General features: G+C 33.2%; 1 protein-coding gene across 50 annotated transcripts in view; it reads left to right on the top strand.

The window, feature by feature from the left end:
* Nucleotides 1-26318, top strand: part of RIMS1 (regulating synaptic membrane exocytosis 1) — a 494019-nt gene that overhangs the window by 364152 nt on the left and 103549 nt on the right. For 16 of the 50 annotated variants that reach the window (XM_023219219.1, XM_023219217.1, XM_023219209.1 and 13 more), the window contains one exon: nucleotides 18588-18700. In XM_023219219.1, coding sequence (XP_023074987.1) covers nucleotides 18588-18700 — 113 coding nt within the window. Of the gene's footprint in view, nucleotides 1-1511; nucleotides 1596-10438; nucleotides 10511-17334; nucleotides 17518-18587; nucleotides 18701-22913; nucleotides 22944-26318 lie in introns of all 50 variants that reach the window. The other 34 variants (XM_023219214.1, XM_023219208.1, XM_023219233.1 and 31 more) reach the window with 8 other exon arrangements.

Genomic DNA, 26318 nt, shown 5'->3' with positions numbered 1-26318 from the left:
TGTCATTGTAATTGTTTTCCAATTATTTTACAAATATTTCTTTATTTTATCTATAGAACAAAAACCAGTACAGTGAAAAGAAACTGTTTAAAACATTCAGATTAGATTGACCAATCCTTGAAATAATTTTAAAAAATTAAATAATTTAAAATTAATGCAAAATGTTATTTTATAAATATTTGCCACCTTTAAGAGTATGTTCCACACATTTTTATCTTCCACTCAAAATTTGCTATTCGGTATCTTCACTTGCTTCATGGCTTCTTCAAAGCCTGACTTGAATCATGCCAAGTTTGTCTATTTAAGATTGATTAAACAAAGTCTTTCAGAGGATTTCAGAATTGAGTATATCCTGAGTGACAAAAACCCTTTGCTATGTTTGGCTGGATGGTCTAAAATATCCGAGTTGTATCTGGTAAGTTTTCAAAAAGAAAACTTTCTTTTTGAAATGTTAGGACTAAACTCCTTTGGAGAGTTATAAAGTCTTATACCTAAATGAGTCCTTTAAGACTATCCACTTATTCCTTCTTTCATACAAGAAAGCCAATATCTATAGAAAAATGTCCTGTTAGAATTTTCGTATATAATAAATAAAAAAATTTAATTCTGACCCATTCAGTGTCTTATTTCCTCAGTTTTAACTAGATGTTTGAAATCTGTGGCTGTACACAGACAGAATCTAAAGGTAACTTAACAAAGTAAATGAACCAGTTTTCTAACTTGTGTTTACTGTTAATCACAAGAAAAGTATTATTGTAAATGCTGAGCTGAAAAGCATCCATTTAATTGACATACTTTTGCAAATAAAAACCAGTGAAACTAAAAAAAATTAATGCTAATTTATCATTTCATATGTCTGTGTTCTTTGCTTTTGTTTATCAGTATCGTTTACTTACAGCTTTTAAAGTTCAGTAATTAGCCCTGTGGTTTTTGACAAGAAAATTTAAGAATTCACTGGTAGCTTTCCCATGAATTATTTCTTCATGTCACTGTTTCAACACTAAAGAACATTTTTATTTCTTCTACTTAACTGTGTTCATACTTTGTATTAAATTCACACATCCCCACCTTTGCAACTCTACCCAGTAATTTCAGGGCCTGGTATCACAAAATCATTGGTACCTTATTAAACCTATTTATTCAAACGTAAGCCAGATTCCTGAAGATGCATCTTTAAGAACTTAGTTACATTAATATGTATATATTTATAGATTAAATATGCACATAGAAGCACATTTTGGAAGAACAAAACTACACTTACTAGGCGGATTCCAAACATCCCCTGAATAAGTTGTTTCTTTATTCATTTGTAAGATTACAGGTTTTAATGTTCTTAAAGTATTGTAACTTATCTTTCCAAGGATTATAAAAGTGAAAATTAAATTATGGAGCAAAGAATCTACACTTTGCCTTTATGGGGTGCTTTTCCAGTCCTGTTGTTCCATGTATTCTTTTATTTTAGGAGTTACTAAATGTCCTGTTTTTTCCTGTCTTGTTCACTGGGCAAACAGGGGTAGATGGTCCCCCTCCCTAGATAGGAGACGACCTCCTAGTCCCAGGATTCAAATCCAGCATGCGTCTCCGGAGAATGACAGGTACTAGTCAACTCCTCCTCACAGACAAGTGGCTTCTAGAAGCTTATAGGCCACCAACTGAAGGATAACCAAGAGAAATGTTGAATGTGCTGTGCTTTATTCCAGAAGCCAGAGCCAGATATGTTGGATGTAGCCAACTCTAGTAAAGCACCTCAGAATATTTACTGAAATGAGGATAGCATACAAATGACAGAGTTTAAACACAGTGAAGTCAGGATCCATTGAAAGAATGTTCTGTTTTGAAGAGCATTTGATTGTGTTTTGAATTTCTGGAAACAAATTTAAAAACTGTTTTTGTTGACAAGTAAATAAAAATTCTCAGGTGCTTTAGATTATACTAAAATCTGTCACAGAGCCTATTGTTTGTTATGTTGGTTGATGGTTTTATCTCAGTTGTCTTGTTTTGCTGCTGTGTACGCTCATTAACAATGAAGTTTAGGCTTTGATTATATTAAGAAATGTCTGTTTTATGAAGTAAAATACCTGGTTTTTATATATATTATAAATATTGTATTGTTAAACACAATATTGTCCAGGGCTAAGGGGTCAGTACACAAGGTAGGTTTTTAAAAATAGCATCAATGCTTTGAATCCACTTTATGCTGATATGTCAGAAGTGCCACAACATATATTTTCCATTACTTTGTTCTTCTCAGTTTGAAGTTGACCCAGTTTTCCTATTTTATGGTGTTTATATATATAGGCTTTATCTTTAAATGTGTTTTCCTGACTGGTCACAAAGGTTTTTGGGTGTTTGAGATGCTTCTCTTCTGGTTCAAGCAGAAATTCAGCCAACACATTGGTAATATTTATTCAGCAGATAAGTAGATGTGGTATCCCAGAAGCAGCACAACTAGTCATGTAAACATACAGATTTTTTTTTAGTGTGTGTATGTATGGCAGAGTAATTTAAGCCCTAGGTAAGCGCGATACAATTTATTTTCTGTGTTTGTAAGCAATCAAGATATCCTCAGGATTTTAGCTTGATGAAAAAGGAAACATTGTCACTAAGAAAAAAATGAAGGTTGTTTTTACGGATATTGGAAAATACTACAAACTGATATTTTATGAAGGTTTCAGGAACGTTTTAGCATCTTTTAATCTCTAAGATACTTGCCTCAATGTGATTTATACTTACATATTTGGAAATTAAATGTAATTCTTTCTGCTACTATCTGATTTCTAGGATAGAAATTCTGGGACTAGAAAAACTAGTAACCAATCTAAAAAGTGTTACAAATGTAGAGTCTTCTCAAAAAAGAATATAAAATAATTGTGTAAATAAAATAAAAATTTATATCTATATTGCTACTCATTTATTCAATAAATACTTATTGTACCCCTACTATGCACCCTATTCTAATGACTAGGTCACAACAGTGATTAAGACAGACAAAGTCCTGGCCATCATGGAACTTAGAATTTTCTTTTAGAAAAGATAATTCTGTGCCAGGCATAGTAGCTCACACCTGTAATCCCAGCACTTTGAGGTGCCAAGGCTAAGTGGGGAGGATTACTTGAGCCCAGGAGTTTGAGACCAGCCTGGGCACCATAGTAAGACTGCATCTCTGCAAACAGTTTCAGAATTAGCTGAGTGTGGTGGCACGTGCCTGTAGTCCCAGCTACTCAGGAGGGTGAGGTGGGCACACAATCTGTGAGTCCACGAGGTCAAGGTTATAGTGAGCCATGGTCATACCACTGCATTCCAGCCTGGGCAACAGAGTGAGACCCTGTCTGCCTCCCATCCCCAAGAAAATAAAAAAAGAAAAGATAATTCTAGAAAACCTTTGTATGTATTCCAAAACAAATAAAATAGTAGATTTCATCTTCTGTATTGACTGAGTATAGGAAAATTAAACATGATGATCTTTGTAATGAATATAAATGTAAGTTTATCTGGGCATTGATTAAGCAAAATGGAAATTCAAATAATACTTTCAGTTCTTACATACATGAGATGTTATTAGCTTGATTTAGTGGTATATGAATTATTCCATTTGATTGTCTAGATTATAACTATAAGAGTAGATTTTGGGAACAGAAATCCTTTTAGATAAGATTATTAAAATAAATTCTTACTAAATACATAATTTTGAGTACATATTTTGCTTTTGTATGATGACATATTTATAGATAAGTCCTATGTTCAACCAAAATAAATACATTTTATATCTCTTGATACTATTATTTATTACTGTAGAGAATAGAAAATTATTACAATACAATTGTATTAAAATATAAGATGAATATGTACTTATAAAATGAGAGATAAATTATGTCAACTAATGTTACATTCATAGGTTACCAGGTCAACCACTTGGCAAATCATAATGAACAGTGGCATTTCATTTCTCATCAGCTGTGATTTTACTCATTCAGAAGTTTCTGCCAATTTCTAAATGAAGTAAATATGACATGAGATTTGGATATAGTGAATGTTCATAAGAATTTAGGCATTAGGTGACTTTTATCATTGGACACTGGTAGCCAGGAAAATATTCTAAAGTTAATAACAATTTATACAATTCAGTTTTGGATATCTTCTATCAGGGCCATAGTTGATTATTTTGAAAATAACATTGTAATGCAGAACGTAAATTATTCCTTAAGAGAGTTCTCCAGTACATTCAAATAAACTGAAAAGCATTTAGTTGCCCTCTTGTTTCCCACAGCATATGTGTGTACACAAACACATGTTTAGTGAACTGTTTCTCCATAATTTAATTTTAGTAGTAAGCATTCTCAGTTTTATCTCAAGTGATACCATAGATTTATTTGGAATTAACAAGAAGGTAGGTTTATCTAAGAATATTTTCTAGAAATTGATGAAATTTAAAACATCGATGAAGAAAAAGTACATGAATTTGGAATCCCAGGGCATATTTCTGATATTAAAATTGTAGTGAAAATTTTCTTGTAGTTTTATTTCTGAAACCCTTAAAAAAAATCATTCCAATAACAAAGCATCTCATTATTTTAATACATGAAAATACTAATGAATCTCTATATATGTAATTATATGAGTTTTAATTAAACTTAGATTGAGTTGTAGCTTGAAATTAACCAAAATTTGTGAGTAGCCATGTAGACAAAATATATTTTAATATGGCCCTGAAGCATCAGAGTTCTGAGTTTAGTGCTTACAGTTTAATCAATCGTCTTTAAGAATGAAAGGCTAGTGTAAGTTATTATTGAATAAAACTTTAAACTATTTTGGTAAATGTTTTATTCAAGAAAATGCAATATTTTCATTGGGTCCATTTTGAGGTATATTTTAACATGTCACTGGCTTTAACAAATTACTGGAGTTACTATCTTCAACATTTTGATTGAGAATGGTATATATATGTGTTTGTGTGTATATATATATATGTGTGTGTGTTTGTATATATAGCACATTAAGACAGTATAAGCCATCTAAGTAGTCAGCCATATGTATTCACACATATATGTATATACACACATATATATGTATATATGATTTTTAAGGGTACAATTTAGTAGTGCTTAACTCAAATACCAAAAATATTTGGTAAAATAATCTTATTTCCAGAACTTTAAATTTTTCAGTTAAGTAAAGCATCCCACTATATTTAATTCCTGAGTTGTTCTGCTAAAGTGGCTCTAATTTCTTTTGCAGATAACCAAATTTGTGTGGTTTTCTATGCCTATTAGTTGGTAGCAGCTACTTGTCTCTAAGAATCCTCAACCAAAAGTGTCAAGTGGTTTCTTTTGATTTAAAATGAATTAATCTTATTCCTCCTTTGAAAATATTCTGGGACAAACAAGTCACAAACTTTTTCACTTCCAGGATTCATGGCAGTTGCCACATATTTTCAGAGTTAGTGAAGAACCACTTATAAATAAATTCAGTACATTACCTTATTTCTTTTTGCTCTATAACATCCTTTATTATCTGTGCTTTTCAAAAATACTCTTTGAATGAATGAACAAAGTGTATCCATGAACTAAAATATGGTGAGTCTATTTAATAGCTACAGTCATATACATAAATATCAATAATATACAGGAAGGTAAATGTATCTTAATTGCATGCATCCATTTTCACTGCATAGGAACATCTCTTATTTAGGTTGATTCTATTCCAATTTAATTTTTCCTTCCCAAACTTAATGAGTAAATAGGGTGATAGAGATTTGCATTGCACATTAAGACAGTATAAGCCATCTAAGTAGCCAAAATATAGACAGATATATTCTTATGATACAAGTGTTAGCTCTAATTAAATGAAAACATTATGTAGTAGACTTTTGCTACAGTATTTCCAAAGCAAAACAAAAGTCTACTACATAATGTTAATTTCGTCCTTAAATAAAATTTTAGTATTAATTTTGTCATTTAATAAAATTTTAATGCCTTCAGAAAAGCTTTATTTACCAGTGTCTTTAGGGAGTTACCCTAACTGAAATTAGATATTGAAAAGGAAAATAAAACACATAAATTTTTAACAATTATCTCTGTTTTTCATCAGTTCATTTTATAAATCTTCACACTAAATTAATAGAGAGGAAATAATCACTGAAAATGGAACTTCAAAAGAATTGAGGTTTAAGTAGAAACATCCCATTTTCTGATTTTTACTCTTGCTTTGATTTAATAATAAAATAATTGCTCTTATACCTTACATTTGAATGTACTTTTATAGCTTTAAAAGAATTTCTTTAGTACACTGTGAACTAGAAAGCATAAGGCCAAAAATCACATACAAATTCAGTTGTGAATAAAGGGAGAAAAACAAGATTTCTGATTCTTGCATGTGTAAACCAAGTAAATATTCTTTATGAATAATACTGTAAAGATAAAAAATTTATACCAGAACAAAAAAGCATGTTTAGACTTTAAAAATGTCTAATGACTGTAAACATAATGAAAACACTGAAACAGTCTTGTCTTGTTCACTCGTGCCCAGGGATCTCTCAGGTAAACACCTAATCATTTAAAGTGAACATGTGGCAGAGTCAGCAGATAACTTAAGCACTTAGGGGTGTGAGGTGTGATAGTGTTATCCTCATCAACTTATTAAGGTCTGTCATAGCTCGGATAAGACACTTAAACTTTTATGAACTAACTTTCCTCGTCTCTAAACTTAACTGGTTATACATGGGATAGTGGAATTTTAATGTCTATAGGACAATTAAAATTCCTGTGGATTGTTCTAACCTTTCCTATTTTACATCTCTCAATCCAATTTATTCTAAGAAATGGCTGTGTTAAAATATACAGTATTTTGGCTATAATTTAGGATTGAAAATAGAAAATAACATTAGAATTTTCTATCTTATTCTCTGCTCCATTACAGGAAATTATTGCAATTAAGTGCATATCATTTTAACTCAATTTGCATATTCTTGTAAGGGGTTAGAAGAATTGTAAAGACATATCCTTTGTAGTTTTCTTTAGGAGAATCTTTAATGAAAGTAAATTTCATTGATATTTGAAGAGAAAAAAGGGGCATCCTCAATTAGAGGGTTAAAAATGAAAATAAAAATTAAAAAGTTAGATTATGAGCCTTTGCATGAATATTTGTTATCCAGTTATAGAGCACTGGCTCTGAGTTTTATATTTTTATAGATGAGTAAGAAAAGTATTTACCTTCAAGAAACAAATATTTAAAGCAATATTTTAATAGCACCACTTGCTAATTCCAAGTATTGCAAAAAACAGTCAATTCTAATTCTATGTAATACTACAAAAACTACAAATACTACAATCCAAGTACTACTGAAATATTTAAAATTAGCAAAACCTGTGCAGTGGTAGTAGTATTATGGCCACTCTTTAGGTAAAAGAAAACTAAAGCATGGAGACATTAAGTAACTTCACCAAAATCGCCTGACTAGCCAGAAACAGAGCTGAGATTACACCCAGTCTGACTCTAGAATTAATTATTTTAGCCATTTATGCTAGAGATACAACATAATTACTGCTGTTCAGGTTATGAACTCTCAGTCCACCTGCTGGCTAGATGTTGAATGACCGTGTAAGCTAGAACAAAGTCATCTCTAACTCTCAATTTTCTTATTCCTAAAAAGGATAAAAGAGTAGTACCTACTTCTGAATTGGAAAGAAGATATAAGAGATAATGCAGATAAAGTGAACATGCTAGCACAGAGAAAGCTCTCAGTAAATGTGGTATATTGGTAATATCATCATCGCTGTTTTAACAATCATTGATTACTGTGATAATCTAATATATGAATCCATTACATTTTAGGAGATGAAAAGAGGAGGAGGAGTTTGAAAGTTTCACAGAGGAAATGAAATATCAATTGGGTCTAGAAATTAATAGAAGTTTCCAGGGATCAGAAGAAAAGCAGGCTATTTCAAAAAGATGCCTATAACCCTTTGATTGTACAGAAGTCTTATTCAAGGACCCACCAGATTCTACACGATTTCTCTGTCTTCTCCTATAAAATTTTTCATCTGAATCACCTCTCTTGACCCCTGCCTCCTTATTATATCTTACTATTTCTTCCCTTTTCCTGAGGTGCTTTTTCTCTAACAATATACATGGCTATCTCCTTCACTTTACGTCTTTGCCAAAATGTCACCATTTCAATAAGTCCTTTCCAACCACCCTACTTAAAATTGCAATCTGCCCCTGCCCCTAAACTCCCACCTTTTTACCCTGGTTTACTTTTGTTGTTGGCATGTGTCACCTTTTCCCATACTATATAATGTACTTGTTTGAGCTACTTTTTGTTGTTTATTTTTTGTCTTGTATCAACAAAATGTACATTTCTTGAAGGTAGAGATAATTGTGGTTTTTTTCCACAGACATATTCCAACCACCTAGAACAGTGCCTAGTACATATACATGCACAAGTATTTGTTGGATGAATGAATGAATGATTGGAAATCTTAATGACAGTACATTTTGCGGGTCTTCCTGAATCTCTCCGCTCTCATCTGTTCTACTTGTGCTGAAGATGAGAAAAGGAGTATTTGATCTTCCAGTCAGTTGCCCAAGCACTGTGGGGACCAAGCATAAATTTCCCATAACTATATTTTTATTTTGAGCTCCAATACCTCCTGAGCCTGCAGATCTAATTACCAATCCTCTCTTCTCCCCTTACTTCTCATCCTCCCACTATGCTTATGCCTTCTTTGTGCTTCAGGAACAAGATTCCATTCCCAACAACATCTCCCATTGATTTCAGCCATGAAATCAATCATGAAGTCTCTGCCCGCCTACCACCCATGATCCCCTCTCCTGACCGTAGAAGCAATCAGGTAAATAAGAACCTTAATGTCAGAGAGAGAGAGTCATCTGTTAGTGATTTCCCGGCACCTGATTTCATGGTTTCGTTTCTTCATTCCAGAACAAAGATACACCCATAAGGCGTGTGTCAGAATCTATCTCTTCCACTCTCTTTGCTGTATAGTATATAACAGAAACAGCTTAGAAGCCAGAAAGACTTAGATTTTAATCCTAGCTTTGCCACTTTCTAACTGAGTAGCCTTTCCCTAAGCCTGTTTCTTCATCTACAAAATGGAAATGACACATTCTTAAAGGATTTTCATGGAGTTTAAATAACTTCATACCCCCGTCAGTGCCTGCCATAGTTATCCCTCAATATATTGAGTACCCTCTTTTCCAGCTGGTAAGGGAATATGATGTCTCCTTCCTCTATTTCTTCCTTTTTTATCTTAGAAGTGGGATGTCAGATTAACACGAGTCTGAAAACACACAGCAGAAACCCTGAATTGAAGGGGCAAGAGAGTGTGAACACAATTTCTGGGGAAAGTGGAAGAGATTGGGAGAGATGAGCAGTCTCAGAACTCTGTAACAGCCTGTGAAGGCTTGTACCTTGATATGTGTTCCTAGTGCCTAGCAGAACTTGGTATATAGTAGGTACTTAATTAGGATGTCACACATTAATAAGTAAAGACAGATATTTGTCTCAACATTGTTGGGGGAAAGGGATATCAGTAAAGAAAAATAAGCTTAATTTGTAGATAATATTAAATACACATTCTTAGGGTTTCACTCTTTTTTGTAATAAGTGTGAGCTTCTTGACCACAATATTTTACATTGCTTATTTCAAATATATGGTACTTCAGACATTTTAGGCTAATTAGACATATGTAAGCTGCCGTAGAGAAGCAAACTTTTTATAGAAAAATTGTTTCTGTGGGAAAAATGCATTTCAAATGTTCAGTGCACATATGTACTTTTAAACAGTAGAATAAACTGGGGACTGTGGTTTGCAATGTGATTAAAATGCTATGTGCTTTCAAAAATACTATATAGTTTATACAAGCATCTTTATGAAAAATTTTTAAATGATTTAATAGTTTATATAAATACTTTTCATTTATGTAAAACATCTTTATAGCATTTTTCTTCTCTTTTCTTCACAATTTGTGGGGAACAGAACGAAAAAATCTTTGTAGCACCAAGTTTCAACTTGTGAAAGTGGAGGGCATTTCACCCCTTTGAAGCCTTTCAGCACCTAAACTATTACCATCATCACATTTATCATTATTACGTTTCATCATTGTATTTGTTTGGTCATCAGCAGAGGCTGAGTTGCTCAGTAGGGATTCATATTGTAGACATACTTGTCTAGACTAATGAAATGTCAGCTTCTCGCATCTTCTGTTGGGCAACTTGTGTCTTCCACTTGGCACCAATTCTAGTTTTCATTTTATTTATTCATTCATCATTCATTCGTTTATTTATTTTTGAAAAGTACTGACTGACAAAATCATTTAGGTAATATAGTTGCCATTTTTCATGTCTATTGCGTTTATCATTGTATGATGTTAATGTAGCTTTATTCATCATATATTTTGTGTTTAACATTTCATTCCACAGGCACTCCAGAAAGTCTGAAAGATCTAGCATCCAAAAACAGACTAGGAAAGGCACTACCTCTGATGCAGAAAGGTAGGCTTGGTGTTGTGGTGTGCTGACATCTTCCATTTTATGAGTATATTTAGGGGTGCTGTAACTCTCATTTTACATGATCAGTTCTTAAACACAAATTGTGATGTTTAAAGGCATTCATGTAACTAAACCTACCCCTAAATGGAAATGATCTCATTGAAGAAGAGAAGGATAATTTCAAGGCATTTCTTAAATCTTAGGGTTTAAAAAATAATTATGTATTTCTCTTAGTGATCATTCTGATTACTAATAAGGATTAAATCCATACTCATTCCTATATACATATTAGAACATTAATATTTTGTTTCTGATACCATTTTAAATATTACCAATGAATGTAGTGCCTGGAATATGCAAATTATTGACTGTCTTATTTATCTAAATAATGCCATCTTTTAAATCACTTTTCTACAAATTTATATTCTAATATTCTACTGGTATATTATAACCAAGGATATACATTGAGTTAGTGTAAAAATTATAAGAGATTGCTAACCTTTTGTTTGCAATTTGTGCAATTCCACAAAGGCTTTAAGTATTTTTAGGTACAACATATTGACACTTTTTGTTGCTAACATGGTGTAAAAAGACCTAAGAATTGCAACTAACATATATTCATTCACCCATTCATTTATCCAACAATGATTGAGAGCATGTAAAGGGACACAGATATAAATAAACAAGTGTATTCAAGTATCATAGTTTTCATTATAGAGGTATGCACAGGTACAGTATAAACATAAGGAAAGGTGTGGGGTAAGGATGTAATTAGGAAATGCTTCATAAACAGATGTCCCTTGAGCTAAATCCAAATACATAAAAGTATGTGTTAAGAGTGGAGTATTCTAAGAGGGGACAACGTGAGAAAATACTGAGATTGGAAATATTTTCTTGAGTTTGGGGAAATGGTACCAGTTTTGGGATGGAGAACAGGATTCAGTGGATAGAAAAGAGGCCTGAAAATAAAATCAGAGAAATTCTGAGAGGTTACATGAGTGACATCACTATGCCATGTTAATACCATGCTAAAGAATTTCAACTTCTTTATTGATCTGAGAGCCACAGATGTACTTTAAACATGGGAGGCAGAAGATCTGTTTTGAGTTCCAGAATTATAGATCATTTTGATTTTTGGAAGGTGGACCAAAGGACCTAGGGGTAGATGCAGGGCATCAGCCAGGCTATCCCAATAGGCCTAGTAGAGATAGAATTTGTACAATTCAGTGATTCATTCATTTAACAGATATGTACCAACTATGTGCTAAGTTCAAGTAATAAAATAACAAGTAGCAAAAAAGAAAAGCTTTCCAGAGGATATTAACACTGAGTTGAGATCTGAAAAATGAGTAGGTGTGAGACATATCAATGGATATGGTAGGTAAAAGGGAGATGAAATTTGCTTCTGGACAGTGGTCTGTGGAGATATGACTATTTAGGGAACTTGATTTACAATGGAGTAAGGATACAGGGGACTCACGAAAAGTGTTGAGTAGTAAAAGGAGTTGGACTTTGAGGAAGGAAATTGATCGATAGCCTTTGATGAAACCATGTTTGTATTTTCACGTTCTTTAATCCCAGCTCAATTAACTGCAATTTCTTTACCATCATTGTAAATAACTATGATTTCTTAGATAAATTTTCAATCTTCAACCATCATTTTCAGCCCCTCTACAGAATTTCAATTATTTTGATATGACTAAACCTTTTCCTTGAAGTTGTATTCTTTTAATTCTATTCAGTATTCTTTCATTCATTTTTTAAAAATACTAGTTGAAACTGGGCATGGTAGCTCACACCTGTAATCCCAGCACTTTGGGAGGCCAAGGGAGACAAATCACCTGAGGTTGGGAGTTTGAGACTAACCTAGAGAAACCCCATCTCTACTAAAAATACAAAAGTAGCTGGACATCGTGGTGCATGCCTGTAATCCTAGCTACTCAGGAGGCTGAGGCAGGAGAATTGCTTGAACCTGGGAGGCGGAGGTTGCAGTGAGCTGAGATTGCATCATTGCATTCCAGCCTGGGCAACAAGAGCAAAACTCCGTCTCAAAAAAAAAAAAAAAATTGCTGGCTGGGCGCAATGGCTCAAGCCTGTAATCCCAGCACTTTGGGAGGCCGAGATGGGCAGATCACGAGGTCAGGAGATCGAGACCATCCTGGCTAACACGGTGAAACCCTGTCTCTACTAAAAAAAATTTTAAAAACTAGCCGGGCGAGGTGGCAGGCGCCTGTAGTCCCAGCTACTCAGGAGGCTGAGGCAGGAGAATAGCGTAAACCCGGGAGGCGGAGCTTGCAGTGAGCTGAAATCCGGCCACTGTGCTCCAGCCTAGGTGACAGAGCGAGACTCTGTCTCAAAAAAAGAAAAAATTGCTAGTTGAGTGACTACTGTGTGTAGTTATATATTAAGGATATATTAGTGAATAAGTTTTTTGGCAATAGTATACTATTTTAGAAAATGATAGATGATGTCAGAGTCAACTGGAGGTGCTTAACTCCAGATTAGTGATATTGAGGCATCTGCCTTTGCAACTCTGAAAGTAATCTGCGAATAAACACAAATCCTTCAATCAGAATAGCAAGGATTTGATGGACTTTCATTTTCAAATGTATGGCAATTACGAATTATATTCCTAGTACTCTTGCCTTTCCTTTGCTTATAGTTTAAAGTAGAAAGCTGTAACCTTTTAGATGTGCTTGATTATAATTAAAGCTTTTCATTGATTTTTATTAGAGTGTAAGCTACATGCCTAGTTTCTGTGTGAATTGTTGAATAGCAAGTTACAAAAGAAGAACTGTCCTGGGTTTTCTAATTTAGGTTAGCTATGAATAAGAGCTATCAAGAAGATACCTTGAATTTACATCTAGCTACACGTGAACCGAAGACACAGTATAAATGCTTTGGACACTGACTCCTGGCCTTTGAGAGTTGATAACTTCCCAAAAGGAGTCATACTACACAGTTTTGCATTGGTTTCTGGCAAAATTTGCTGTTTAATGATCATAATTTTAAAGGCCTTTTATTGCCCTCAACAAACGTAACCTCATGACAGATAGCCTTGTAAGAATATATTTCGAAAGAGATGATGACCAGCTGTCGTTAAGAGACAAGTAGAACTGATTTATATCTTTTGTGCCAAGCCACTTAAGCATCATATTTTCTTGGGAAGCTTCTTGATAAGATAAAAGTCTAGCTTTTCATCTTCATGTGAATTCACCCATGAGAACTGCTGCCCATCATTTCTGCATTCCATTCTAGTGACTTTTCTTCTTGTGGAAACTACACTCTGCATTCTAACTGGGGGATGCTTTATTTCTTTATTGGGACTACTATGTAGAATTGCTTACATAGGCATTTTATGGTGTGTTCTTGCAAAAGAGCCTGTGCAGGCCTGTAAGGGACCAGCACAGTAGGAACCACTTTGAAAATTTGACCTTAAATACCACATACATGTCCGTCCTTTAACAAGTTGTTTAAAAACAAAAACAAAAAACAAAACCATATTTTTTTTTAGGTTTTGGTAGAAGCAATTTACTGCAAGTCCATTTGCAGCAACAAAAATGTCTGACTAAAGATTCAAATTTTTATTGAGAAGTGTGTTTTACTTAAGTGTAAATCAAAACTCTAGTCTTAAATGAAGGAGAGTAGGCATGGATTGAACTCAATGGTAAATGTTTAGATACATATTTGGAGATGAACTAGAGTCAAGCATACATAAGTTTGAATTAAACCTCTTTTTTTTTTTTTTTTTTTTGAGAGTCTCGCTCTGTTGCCCCGGCTAGAGTGCAGTGACACGATCTCAGCTCACTGCAACCTCTGCCTCCCAGGTGCAAGTGATTCTCCTGCCTCAGCCTCCTGAGTAGCTGGATTACAGGTGCACACTACCATGCCCAGCTAATTTTTGTATTTTTAGTAGAGACGGGGTTTCACCATGTTGGTCAGGCTGCTCTTGAACTCCTGACCTGGTGATCCGCCTGCCTCAGCCTCCCATAGTGCTGGGATTACAAGCGTGAGCAACCATATACAGCGACAAACCTCATTTTTTAAAAATGAAGAAATACAGATATACATATTAGAGTGGTAGTTGTTGAATACCATTGTCGATATATTTTGATTCCACAAACTCTCAAACACAGTTCTGTTAAGTCCTGCCAAATAATTTGATACTTGGACATATGATTTGTGTTATAAGATTCATGGTACATCCTGAGATGTGAAATTACCATTTTTTTTCTCATGATACACAAACAATCCTATCTCACTAGACAGAAAAGAGAGCAAGCATTGGAGCTGGACAGACCTGTGTGGATCCTGCCTCTACCACATTTTAGCTATTTATCTTTCTCCGAGTCACTCTATGACCCTCAGTCATAAAATAAAATAAAATAGTAATAATAACACTTCCTAGTGTGTGAGGATACATAAAGGTACATAGGTATATACTTGTGTGTGTACACATGTAGATACATGTATGCATGAATACATGCATGCCTGCATATGTGCGCAAACACTTTCAGTTCCTGTCATGAATAGATGACCCTATACTGATCCTCAGTAAGGAACAGCTGTTACTGTTATGTTATTTATCCATCCTACACTCCCTGTTTCATTCTCTAACAGGTTGTTCTAAATCTCTGTCATTCTTCTTAACATCCTTACATTCTTAGCACACCCCATTTCACTGAAAAGATCAGGGCACAACAGCCTGGATTCTTTCAACTTTACATCCTGTACCTCAGAATTTCTTGATTAATTGTCCTTTCCTCTTGCCTAAAAACAAACTATACTTGGTTCTATTATCTCTCCTCTGCAAAACCTTGCTCTTCTCTCTCCAAGCTCTGCATTTTTCCTCTCCCCAGCTTCCCCTTCATAATTCATCATTGCTACCACATTCCTTTCTTCCTCTGGCAAAGTGGCTTTCTGTGCTTCTCCTTTGGTCTGTGATCTCATGCTTGTTACAGAGTGGCTGGGGGCAGGAACTCTTTCATTATTGAGGGACTTTTCATGTCAAAGAAAAAAGCATATCTTGTGCTAAACGATTAACCTCAAACATTACAGGCTGTTTTCAGACACTGCAAGCCTTGTGGTTCAGGAGATGGAACACTATATGTGGTTGAGCTGTGAATGTTCACCCAGGAAGCCATTTATTTGCTCCTGAAATTGCTTTTTATACTTTTGCCGTTTAGTTTGATGTCACAGAAAGTTCACCTAAATTATTTACATTTCAAGTCACATTTGAGCTTTTCTTTTAGTGCTTGTGAATTGCTTTAAGGAATGGAGCAAGATTTAAGTGAAATTGTAATATCCATGACATTTCTCAGTAATAAGGTGAAAACTGTGTAATTCCATTTGCAAGCCACATTTAGAAAGTGTATCTTGAACAAGGATTGAAGTTTATTGTCATGATAATGGCTTTCAAAGAGTAATAGATAAAACTCTCATCACTGGAAAGGACTTGATGATGTACTGTATCCCATAGAAATTAATTCTATATAGTTGAGTTAATGTGGATAGTCAATTTAGAATAAACAGTTTTAATATATAGAACACTATGAGTTACTTTTTATTTTAATTTGGAAATTGAGGAAACAGCCCAGGTTTCAGGGTTTGAATTATAGTATGATAAAGCACTAATTGATAGCTTAAGAAAGTAAAATACACCTTTATTAAAGATCTAAGCTGAACATCTTTTTGTTATCTTCAACCTGACATTTTCCCGTTTTGTTGTTCTTAAATGAATAAATACTCAGAATCAAAATCATTATAAAAATAATTTTACTTAAAAGGAAAAGAAAAATTACCAATCTGAATAGAAGTTGAATGACACTCCTTTATGTGCTTTTGGTGATAAATATGTATTCTTTATTCTCACACATTTTTAGTCACTAAGTGAATTTTACAGTATTGCTTTAAAAGGGATAACATATCATTTTATTTCTGTCAAAATAATACATGCTAGATATTTTAATCATGCATTTTGTTTAAAATATATACCAAAATCAATGAAAAAGGCCAAAGCATGCATTTATAAAAATAAGTACATATATATAAACATCGTTTTTTAATTTTTAATTCATTAATTGGCTTTACAATAATTTTAAACACCATAGTAATATAATCGTCAAAATATGGATACATACATTTTCAGATATTGTTATATCTGAGAGAACATGTTTTTATCCATATTTAAGCCATTTATATTTAATCAGATGTATAATTAATGAAGCATTCTCCATCTTATATTGTTTTAATTTTTTTGTCTACTTAGATTAACCTCAAAAGGCAGCCTTCTTCTGTTATTTTTGGCATAGTCTTGCTTATTACAGAGTAAAATTATGAAGATTGTAAAAATATAGAGGCCTACAGTGTTTCTTCTTGAAGGCAAGCACTTGAAGGTTCTCTGTATTCATCATCCTAATTACAGTCACTCGTTTAAGCAACATACCTTTATTGAGCTCTTGCTCTCTATGCAGCTATGTTGTAGGCACTCAAGATAGAGCTCTATAAAACAAAACAAAACAAAACAAAAACAAAACAAAAAGCAAACAAAAAAACAGAGACAGGAATCTCTGCCCTTGGTGGAACATACAAGAGGTTTATTACATTAGAGCAACACCAATTAGCCTTTTAAAACCACATGGCATTCACATTTGCAATAATAACTTGTCAGTTTGATTTGAATTCCATTTCAATAATTGCGTGATGGGTTCTCTTCTTTGAAATTACTGTCATGTATGAGTAACCAGGTTTTCCTTGGACAAATGTGTTGGTATCAAAGTTAATGTGAACCTGCTGACTGAAGATCTTTTTTGGCCCTAATGTTTTAGGGTTCTCCCAACATGTCTTTCTAGAAGGGGACACGCAGCCCCAAGAACAACTGATCAGCCAGTCATTAGGGGAAAACATCCTGCTCGCTCAAGGTCGAGTGAGCACTCTAGTGTCAGAACACTGTGTTCTATGCACCACCTTGTCCCTGGAGGGTCGGCGCCACCTTCTCCGCTTCTGACAAGGTCGCTATTCAGTGTCCCCCTCAGCATTCATGTCCTGCCTCCGGGTGTTGGTGTGGTGTTGTACCTTCCTGAGCACTTGAAGCTTTCACTCATTTTGACACCATAACTTTTAATCCTTTCTTTGTGACACTTAAATCTCTCCCACATCCTCTTTTACTTGCATCTATCTTCACTGTGCTGGTGGTATTCTATAGTTTCTGCCAATTAGCTCTCATTGAAAATTAAATTTGGCTGTGTTATGTCCTTTCATCTGTTTGTGGCATATTCATATATAATTTTTTTAATTATGTGAAATTTTTATGATAAGTTACCTGGAATTAAATGTGTGCTTACTTTAGAAAGCATAAGAGGAAATTTTAAGAATCTTTTATATGTGTTCATTAAAGTGTTAAAATGTGTTAAAGTTCTTTAGTTTGAAAAGTGTTTAAATGCCAACAGATGGAAGTCCGCATAATCCTGGGCAGTAGTAATACATCTGCTCACTTCTCAAATTTTTATTTGTAATTTTAATGTTAGCACCAGTGTATTTCATAACATGTGTCCAGGATTATTTTAAGTATCTTTCAAATTTGTTCCTATTTAGAAATAAAGTACAAGTGAGTGGTAATTTATTAAAGTCTGCAGCTAGAATTCTTATCAGTTATAAATAATTCTATAGTCTAGATCAACTTAACAGTAGCAGTTTAGGCAACAGCCTTTCTTACCTCACTTATCCATGTTGTTAAGATCAGAGGCTGTAATTAGATATATTTGGTTCAGTAATGCCGAAAGTGAATAACTTGCCCAGGTAGAACAACTTAATAGAAAGTTAATGAAAATAAGTGAATTGGATTCTGCTCAGTTTAAGAATTCATTATGTAGAACTATGTGTGGTGCACATTGCCCTATCTCATTTAACCCTTTTTTGTAGTATTCCATTTATACATATCATAAAAAGTGTTTGATTCTGCTCCCATTGGCCCAGTGAGGGGGGTTATGTCTATTTTAATAGTAACAGAAAGGAGAAAAGATTTTTGTCAGACCACGTTGGAATTTCATTATTTCATGCCCACTTTGCTTTTTGCCTGCAGAATGCACCGACAGAGAAGTCCAACACAATCTCCTCCAGCAGACACATCGTTCAGCAGTCGTAGGGGAAGACAGCTCCCACAAGTGCCAGTGAGAAGCGGCAGTATAGAACAAGGTATCCGATAAAGAGAGATCATTGTCCAAAAATCTTGGATTTGAGAACCACCTCTATTTATACCCCTTTTATTAGATGAATAGTATTTTGATTATATATAGTTTGCTGAGTCCTAAAAATTTAATTTTCTTACAGTCTTTATCCCCAACACCTAGTGACAGTGGTTCATGGCATGCACACAATTTTTGCTGAGTGAGTTTTGCTGGATGAATGAATTTTAGATGATCATTTAACAGAAGGGATGGAGGCCTAGAAACATCTTATTCCGAAGGGACAAAGGAAGAAAATGAAATTTTAAAATCGCAGTACAATATGGCGTTTTATGTGTTAAAAGAATATTTTACCTTTAAAAATATGTTTTAAAAATTAAACTTGGCCGGGCGCGGTGGCTCAAGCCTGTAATCCCAGCACTTTGGGAGGCCGAGACGGGCGGATCACAAGGTCAGGAGATCGAGACCAGAAACCCTGTCTCTACTAAAAAATACAAAAAACTAGCCAGGCGAGGTGGCGGGCGCTTGTAGTCCCAGCTACTCCTGAGGCTGAGGCAGGAGAATGGCGTAAACCCGGGAGGTGGAGCTTGCAGTGAGCTGAGATCTGGCCACTGCACTCCAGCCTGGGCGACAGAGCGAGAGTCCGTCTCAAAAAAAAAAAAAAAGAAAAAAAATTAAACTTAATCATTCTGAATCCTTTACTATTTTTTTCGTTTAACTTGATTAGCAGTAGCCTATATTTTAATATAAGTTTGATGATGAAAAAAATGACAAAACACATGTTTTAGTGTCTTCAGCAATTCATATTGCTTAAAGATTTTCTTATTTTATGCATATATTATTGCTTCATTTTCTGAGCAACAAAGAGAGAGAGAGAGAATGTATACAGTCTGATTTTAGTAGAAACTAAATTCTCTAAACTACCTGAGCTAGATGTTTTAGACACTAGGTTAAAGTAGTATTCTTCATGTGACCCAAAGTGCTATCACATATCTTAGTAGGTGAAATGATTTGTATCATTATTTTTTATCACATATTTTTAATCAGGGATTTGGTAAGCAATTTACTAAAATAATTTCTACTTTGGGATTGTAATATAAATGTAATAGAATTATTTTTAAGATATTTATTAAAAACCTTCATCCCTGTGAAACAACTGAAAGGTTAACACTTTGATTATTTTTTTCAGCAGTGTTATTGTTGCTGATGGAAAACTTGCATTTCATTTTATATTGAGGGTACAGGGGTACTTGTTTTTCTCACTTAACTGAAGTGCTTTACTGAATGTATCACAGAAATGTTAAAGATCTCAGAAGGTAAATGCATTGTTTCAAAGACTGATGTGGCATAGATTACCATGCAGAATACTTGATTGTAGGAAAATTAGTGTAGATTTTTAAAGGTATCAACTTATTAATAGAGTAACAATGGTGTGATAAACTCTTGAGTTTATATTTTTAAAAATACATTCTATTGATACTCCATGCTTTAGTTTTCAGGGTTGCTAAAAGGGTTTTCATTTAGTGAACCATGAAAATACGATGCGTTGTGAAACTCTGACTTTCTTTTTTAAAATAGCAGTTAATTCATTGGAATTATTAATTGACATGTTTAACATTTTTCCTCTCCTCTCTGGGAACATTTTAAAATTATTCATAATTAATCTGGCAATAACCCAGATGAAATTGTTTTAAAATTTATTTTTTAAAACAAAAGTTGGTGTTTATTTAGCGTATCTATTCATGAGCTCCTGTTGCACAACTGAAAGAACTACAAATGTGGGTGTTTAGTTACAAAGTCGGTGTTACCGATCATATTTTACTAAAGATTGATATTCTAAAAGTCGTGTGCTCCTAAAATTCTTTGCATTTCCTCCAGTTGCAAATAAAACATTTTATGAGTTCAAAAGCATATAAGGGTACTACATATAACTCTCCTATAGTGAGATTGTGGTTACATTATTTCATTATTTCTGTATAAATAAGAATTGCTTCCACAAAATCAGTTGTATTGTACTTTGGATTTTGGTTTTTTTTAAAAAGCTCATGTTCTATTGTTAATATCAATGTTACTGTTTATGATATTCGTATTCACAGTTGTCTTTCAGAGAAATCATCAATTTGTAAGGATTGAATTAAGGTGGGAAGAAGGGAATGACTACATTGGTGGAGTTATTTTGATATTTAATATGACAAATACACTAACAAACATTTTGGTTATTTGAATTTCCTGAAATATATGATCTTTAGAGTTATATACATACAGCTTTTTTAAAATGTGACAACAAACATGTATTTTATATATATAAATGTCCTATAAATAAAAGAGACTTGGTTTTTTTTTAATGATATAAATATGTGCTTTGGGACTTTTGGTAAATGATCATACTGTCTGCCATCATCTTTTTATGATTCTATTTCAAAATGAACAGTTCACATGACAGCTTTGTTTGTCCTAAAATATGTTTATAAAAGTAAATTTTAATTTGATGTATGAGTTAGATAGGATTTAGCATGTTCTATTTAAGATTGATTTTATTGTTGTTCTTAAGGCTATAGAATTATGTCATTTTATTCTTTCGGTATTGTTTGTTAAACTTTAGTTCCATCTCCCATGAAAATTAATGCTGACCACAGTCTATTACAATTGATTAAGCCCCTACTGCACTTAACTGCCTTCCCATTTTTTCTTTATTTTTAACAAAGGGTGGTTTTCTGTTTAGAAAATAATTTGATAAACAGCTGATTGGTAAGAACAAATATTTCAAATGGTTTAGATTACTAGATACTGATACTCCTTCTTGAGGCACTTATAAAATAATTTTATTCATACACAGTTTCTGGGTACAGGTATCTACGTTACTGATTTTGGAATGTATGCTGGGACAATTTGACTGTTTCACTGAAAGTATGTTTTTTTTGTTTTTTTTGTTTTTTGTTTGTTTTTTTGTAAATCAAATATACTACTCTCTATTTATACCATAAAGGCAGTATCTCTTAAAGGCTAACATATCGCTTGAAAAGACATGTTTACTCAATTTTTGAAAAGGTGTTTTAAAGTTTATTTTAAAAATTGAGAGTGCTAGCCTGTTTGCTCCATAGAGCCTGATTATGTTAAAGTAGATTTAGGGGAAAAACAAAGAGGTGATCACAATACAGATTTTTGAGGTAGAGTACTTGAAAAAGTAGCCTTATAATTTAAGTAACTGTAATGGTATGTGATAATTGAAAGCAAAGACTTCCACAACGTTTTTCTGGTTATATTTCAACACGATATCCCAGCATAACCCTTATGTATAGTAAGGCTGAAGACAGCTTATTTGGTTGTATAAAAATGGATTTCTGAAACCAACCAGTAACTTTTTTTGTGCTCAACTTGATCTTTTAAAGAAGTATTTAGAGATCATTCACAAACTAACAGTAAATGATGTGTTAGTTCTGTTTTATATCTTCCATTATTATATCACCTACCTAAAACTCCAATGATATTCCTCCTCAAGAATATAGAAACAGGCCATTAGTCCTCTGTAAATAGTACAAAACAAAGAGGTGAATATAAAGCCTTATAAAATGTCTAAGAAGTATAGTCTCTACAAAACAACTAATTTTACTTTGGTGTATTTTAATGTAATTAATTTGAGAAGAAAGAAAGGATTACTTAAATTAGAATTTTCTTTCATGTGGAAAGTGTTACAGAATAGTTTCCATGGTGCAAACAAAGTGTAAAAATGGAATTCATTTTTTATTTATCAGATAAAAAAATAAATTTCATTTCATCATATGAGCCTTTATCATATGAACTTTCATTTTTGAAATGATAAAAATTTTTGTTATGAAAATTAAGTATGCTTTTAAATACTTTTCCAACAAAAATCACAATGGATTTGAAATGTTTTAATAAAATTGGTACTGAAATTTTATACAGCTCTTAAAAGGAAAGAAAAAATAATACAGAATATATTTTTCAAATGCCAAACATGCTAATTTCCCAATGTTTTTGTTTCATTTTAAATCTTTAAATTGCTGTATTCATTCTTTCTTTGATTAATTTTAGTACCATATTTGGGAACTCATGGTTTTTCATTGCAATTTATCATGTCACATTATATGTTATGCATTTTAATTATTCATGCCATTGTGTTAATTCACATTTCCATGTCTAACTATAAATTTGCTGATTTCTTTCTTTTGTTTCCATCATTATGTGCATTTAATTCATTGAAGAACAAGAAAAATATAACTCTTCCACAAAAGGTAAATATAAACATAACTTTTTAACCATTTAATATTGTTACTTTTAAAAATAATAATATACAAGAGTTATATAACTGTATTTATTGAAATAATGAGCAAAATTAACAGGTAGCTATTTTTCTGAAATGACTTTGTAGTGTATTTGATATTAATTATTTCATTTTCTATGTTTACATCAAAGAGATTACTTCAAAATTAATGTTTTTAAAAAAATTATTTAAAATTAATTTTTTTTTTTTTAATTTATCTACACTGACAACTAGAAAACAACTCTCCTTGGAAAATGACATTTTCTTTGTTTCTGTTTATTTGCATTCCCCTGCTCTCATCGATAAAAGATTTAATTCTTCTATTTAGGGTGATACCTGGTAAAAGTAGAAAGTCTCTGGATTTTACTTTCCAGATAGCAGTAACCTTAGTGAATGTTCTAGCTCTGGCTGCAGTCATACATCTGAGAAGCTGCTGCCTAAACATTACTTTGGTTTGCGTCAATACTGTTAAAATACCCATTAATTTTATCTTTCTGAGAGTCATAGGAGAGGAAAACCATTCAGCATTTTTGGTCTTTGGTCTTTGCACTTGAATTTCAAATAGGTTGCAGGATTCCACCCCACAGTCATATGCTGCCCACACCATTTTCTGTTCAGAGTTGCTGTTGGCCTGATGACTAACTATTTGAACATACGTTTTCAGCTTAATGTGATAAGGTTAATTATATTTAATAATTATGTAATTCTGTGTAATTTAATAAAAGTACATTTTCTCAATATTTGAAAGTGGACTAACAATTGAATTAATTTGTTGTCCATAGTAACGACAAATTAACGCAAAGCTAGTTCTGAAAATAACATCATTCCTATTTTATGAATAAGGAAACAAGTTCAGAGAGATTATGACATTTGCCCAAACTGCTCTTCAGTAGTAGACTACAAACCCAGATCTTTTTACTTTTGACCTTTTCCACTACATGTTGGTGTATCCTATTTTAGTAAATACAAATCCCAAATATATTATTTCTCACTCTTAGTGTATCTAGTTATGCATTATGTATCTCAGTATTACAAAGAGAACATTTTCAATTACATATTTAATCTGTATTTATAAAAATGTATTTAACAATATTTATATTCAGGCACTATACATATATATTATTCTGGCATAGTGTCTGATATGTTAGGCAATACATATATTAATTAAAAATTTAAAAATTCAATGAGATCAAGATGTTTTGGCCATAGATTTTGCATAGATTTCTAGCCATCCTGCATTTTTACGTCAGATATTGGAAGCACAACATTAGATTCAGTAGTACAAGAATGACCAATGTAATTTTGCTTAAGTGCAGAAGAATGTAGTTGGATTTGTAAGATAAATTTTAGTGTGCTAAAAGTATTAAATTCATATTAGAAATGGCCATGACCTAAAAGGAAAGAAAAATATAATAATTCTTCATTTAGAGCTCTTTCCATATATATTACTAGGAAAAGCTGTACCTAGCTAAATAAAACAAAACAAAATCCATAAGTATAACCTAAAGTCTGCATGAAATATGCACATTTAGGGCCTCTCTGCGGAGCATGTCAATTTATGTTTTTATACAGTCAGTGTGTCCTGGCTGAGAGGTGTCATCACCCCTCCAAGCATTCCTTGGAAACAGGATGTAGAAATGCCTCACAGAATAGACCACATTTTTAGAAACAATCAAAAAAGCACATCCCAAAATGCATTCAGCAAGGTATAGGTCAGAAAAAGGATGCTGCGCCTCTCTTTAGGGATTTAAGATGACACAGTTTAGCCACTGAACATGGCTCTCAAAATCTCGAAAGGATAGAAGCAAGCTTAAGGAATTTCATTAAAATCATATTTTAAGCTCACATAAACCAAAAGAAAGGAAAAGTTCACAGCATAGAAATCCCACTTCTGTGAGCTGAAGTTTATCTTTGCTGGGATCTCTCTTTTTAGAGAATTCAGGTTATTGTGAGTAAATCCCGGATAAATGAAGACCAATACACAAGATAAGGGGTTCATTAGTCACGGGTTTTTTTTTTTGATTAACTGTAGATGAACTTGTAGGACCACCAGTGGTTCCAGTTTGTCAGGGACTGAGAGTTTTCCCAAGATGCAAGACTTTCAGTGCTAAAACTGGGACACTTCTAAGCAAACAAGGATGGTTGGTTACCCTATAGGGAACCAGTCTATTAATTTTCCAGCATATGTTTGTAAAGTCATATAAAGAGAAGAGTAAAATACTGAAAACATTACTAATGGTAGATAGGCTATATTGAACACTTACTATATGTCAGTGACTCAAAGAGAAGTGTAAAATACTGAAAACATTACTAATGGTAGATAGGCTATATTGAACACTTACTATATGTCAGTGACTCTACTAAAACTGTTACATATTTATCTCATTATATTTTCACAACCACCTGAGATCTATTAGTATGCTTATTTTCCTGCTGAAAAGTTAAAAGTTAGATTAAAAACTTGGCCCCTTATCAGTCAATATTTCATTTTATAAATGATAGAATAGGAAACGAGACAGAAATCCCTCTCCAGGGAACTTGTTCTCATCCACTTTGCTCTGTAGGCTCTTCAACATTCAGACAGCATTTACTGAGTACCTGCTTTGCATGCATCACCACATAATTATAGTAACACATATACAACTGCAAGGAATGTTTTTTTCACCCCATTTTATTAAAATAGAGGGAAAGAGGTTAAGTTGAATGCCAAAGGTAACAAAGCTGCTGTGAGGCAAAACCAGATTTTGAATCCACAGCCCATGTTCTGTGCCCCACACAATGTTCCTGTAACAATCACCACTCAACACTGGGATTTTGGAGAGGCCCACTTAGTTATTCCTCCCTTTCCTTATTGATTCAGTTTTGCATCTCTCAGTTAAACCTTCTACATTTGGCCTGCTCCTCCAATTGCCATACAGATGACAAATCCTTTGGCTTGAAAGTTAACAAAGTTAACAAAGATAACACATCCTTTGGCTTGAAAAGTTAACCAAGGAACTATAAATGTTCATAGTACTTTGTTTATGTTTTAACTCCCTCTTTTATGTTGACAGATTAAAGACCATATCATTTTAGTTTTCACAAACTGCTTTATAGGCCTATTTTAAATTATTCATTCTAAAAGTAAGCCAATTTTTCCCTCTCTGCTACATTTCTTGGACAGTTTTAAAGAGCCCATGAATGTAGTTTGGGGGCATCGAAATAATGATATAAGAAGATCAAAACTGAACCAGAAATTAAATGACTTCAAGGTGAGAAAAAATGTTATTGTCATAATAAATTTATGATTTATATGCCTTTAGATAGAATTTTTAAAATGCATTAAGTTCTTGGCTCTTGGGAGCAA

This window comes from Piliocolobus tephrosceles, chromosome 5 (assembly GCF_002776525.5).
Source record: "Piliocolobus tephrosceles isolate RC106 chromosome 5, ASM277652v3, whole genome shotgun sequence".
NCBI lineage: Eukaryota > Metazoa > Chordata > Mammalia > Primates > Cercopithecidae > Piliocolobus > Piliocolobus tephrosceles.
This window is presented reverse-complemented; position numbering and strand designations above follow the sequence as displayed.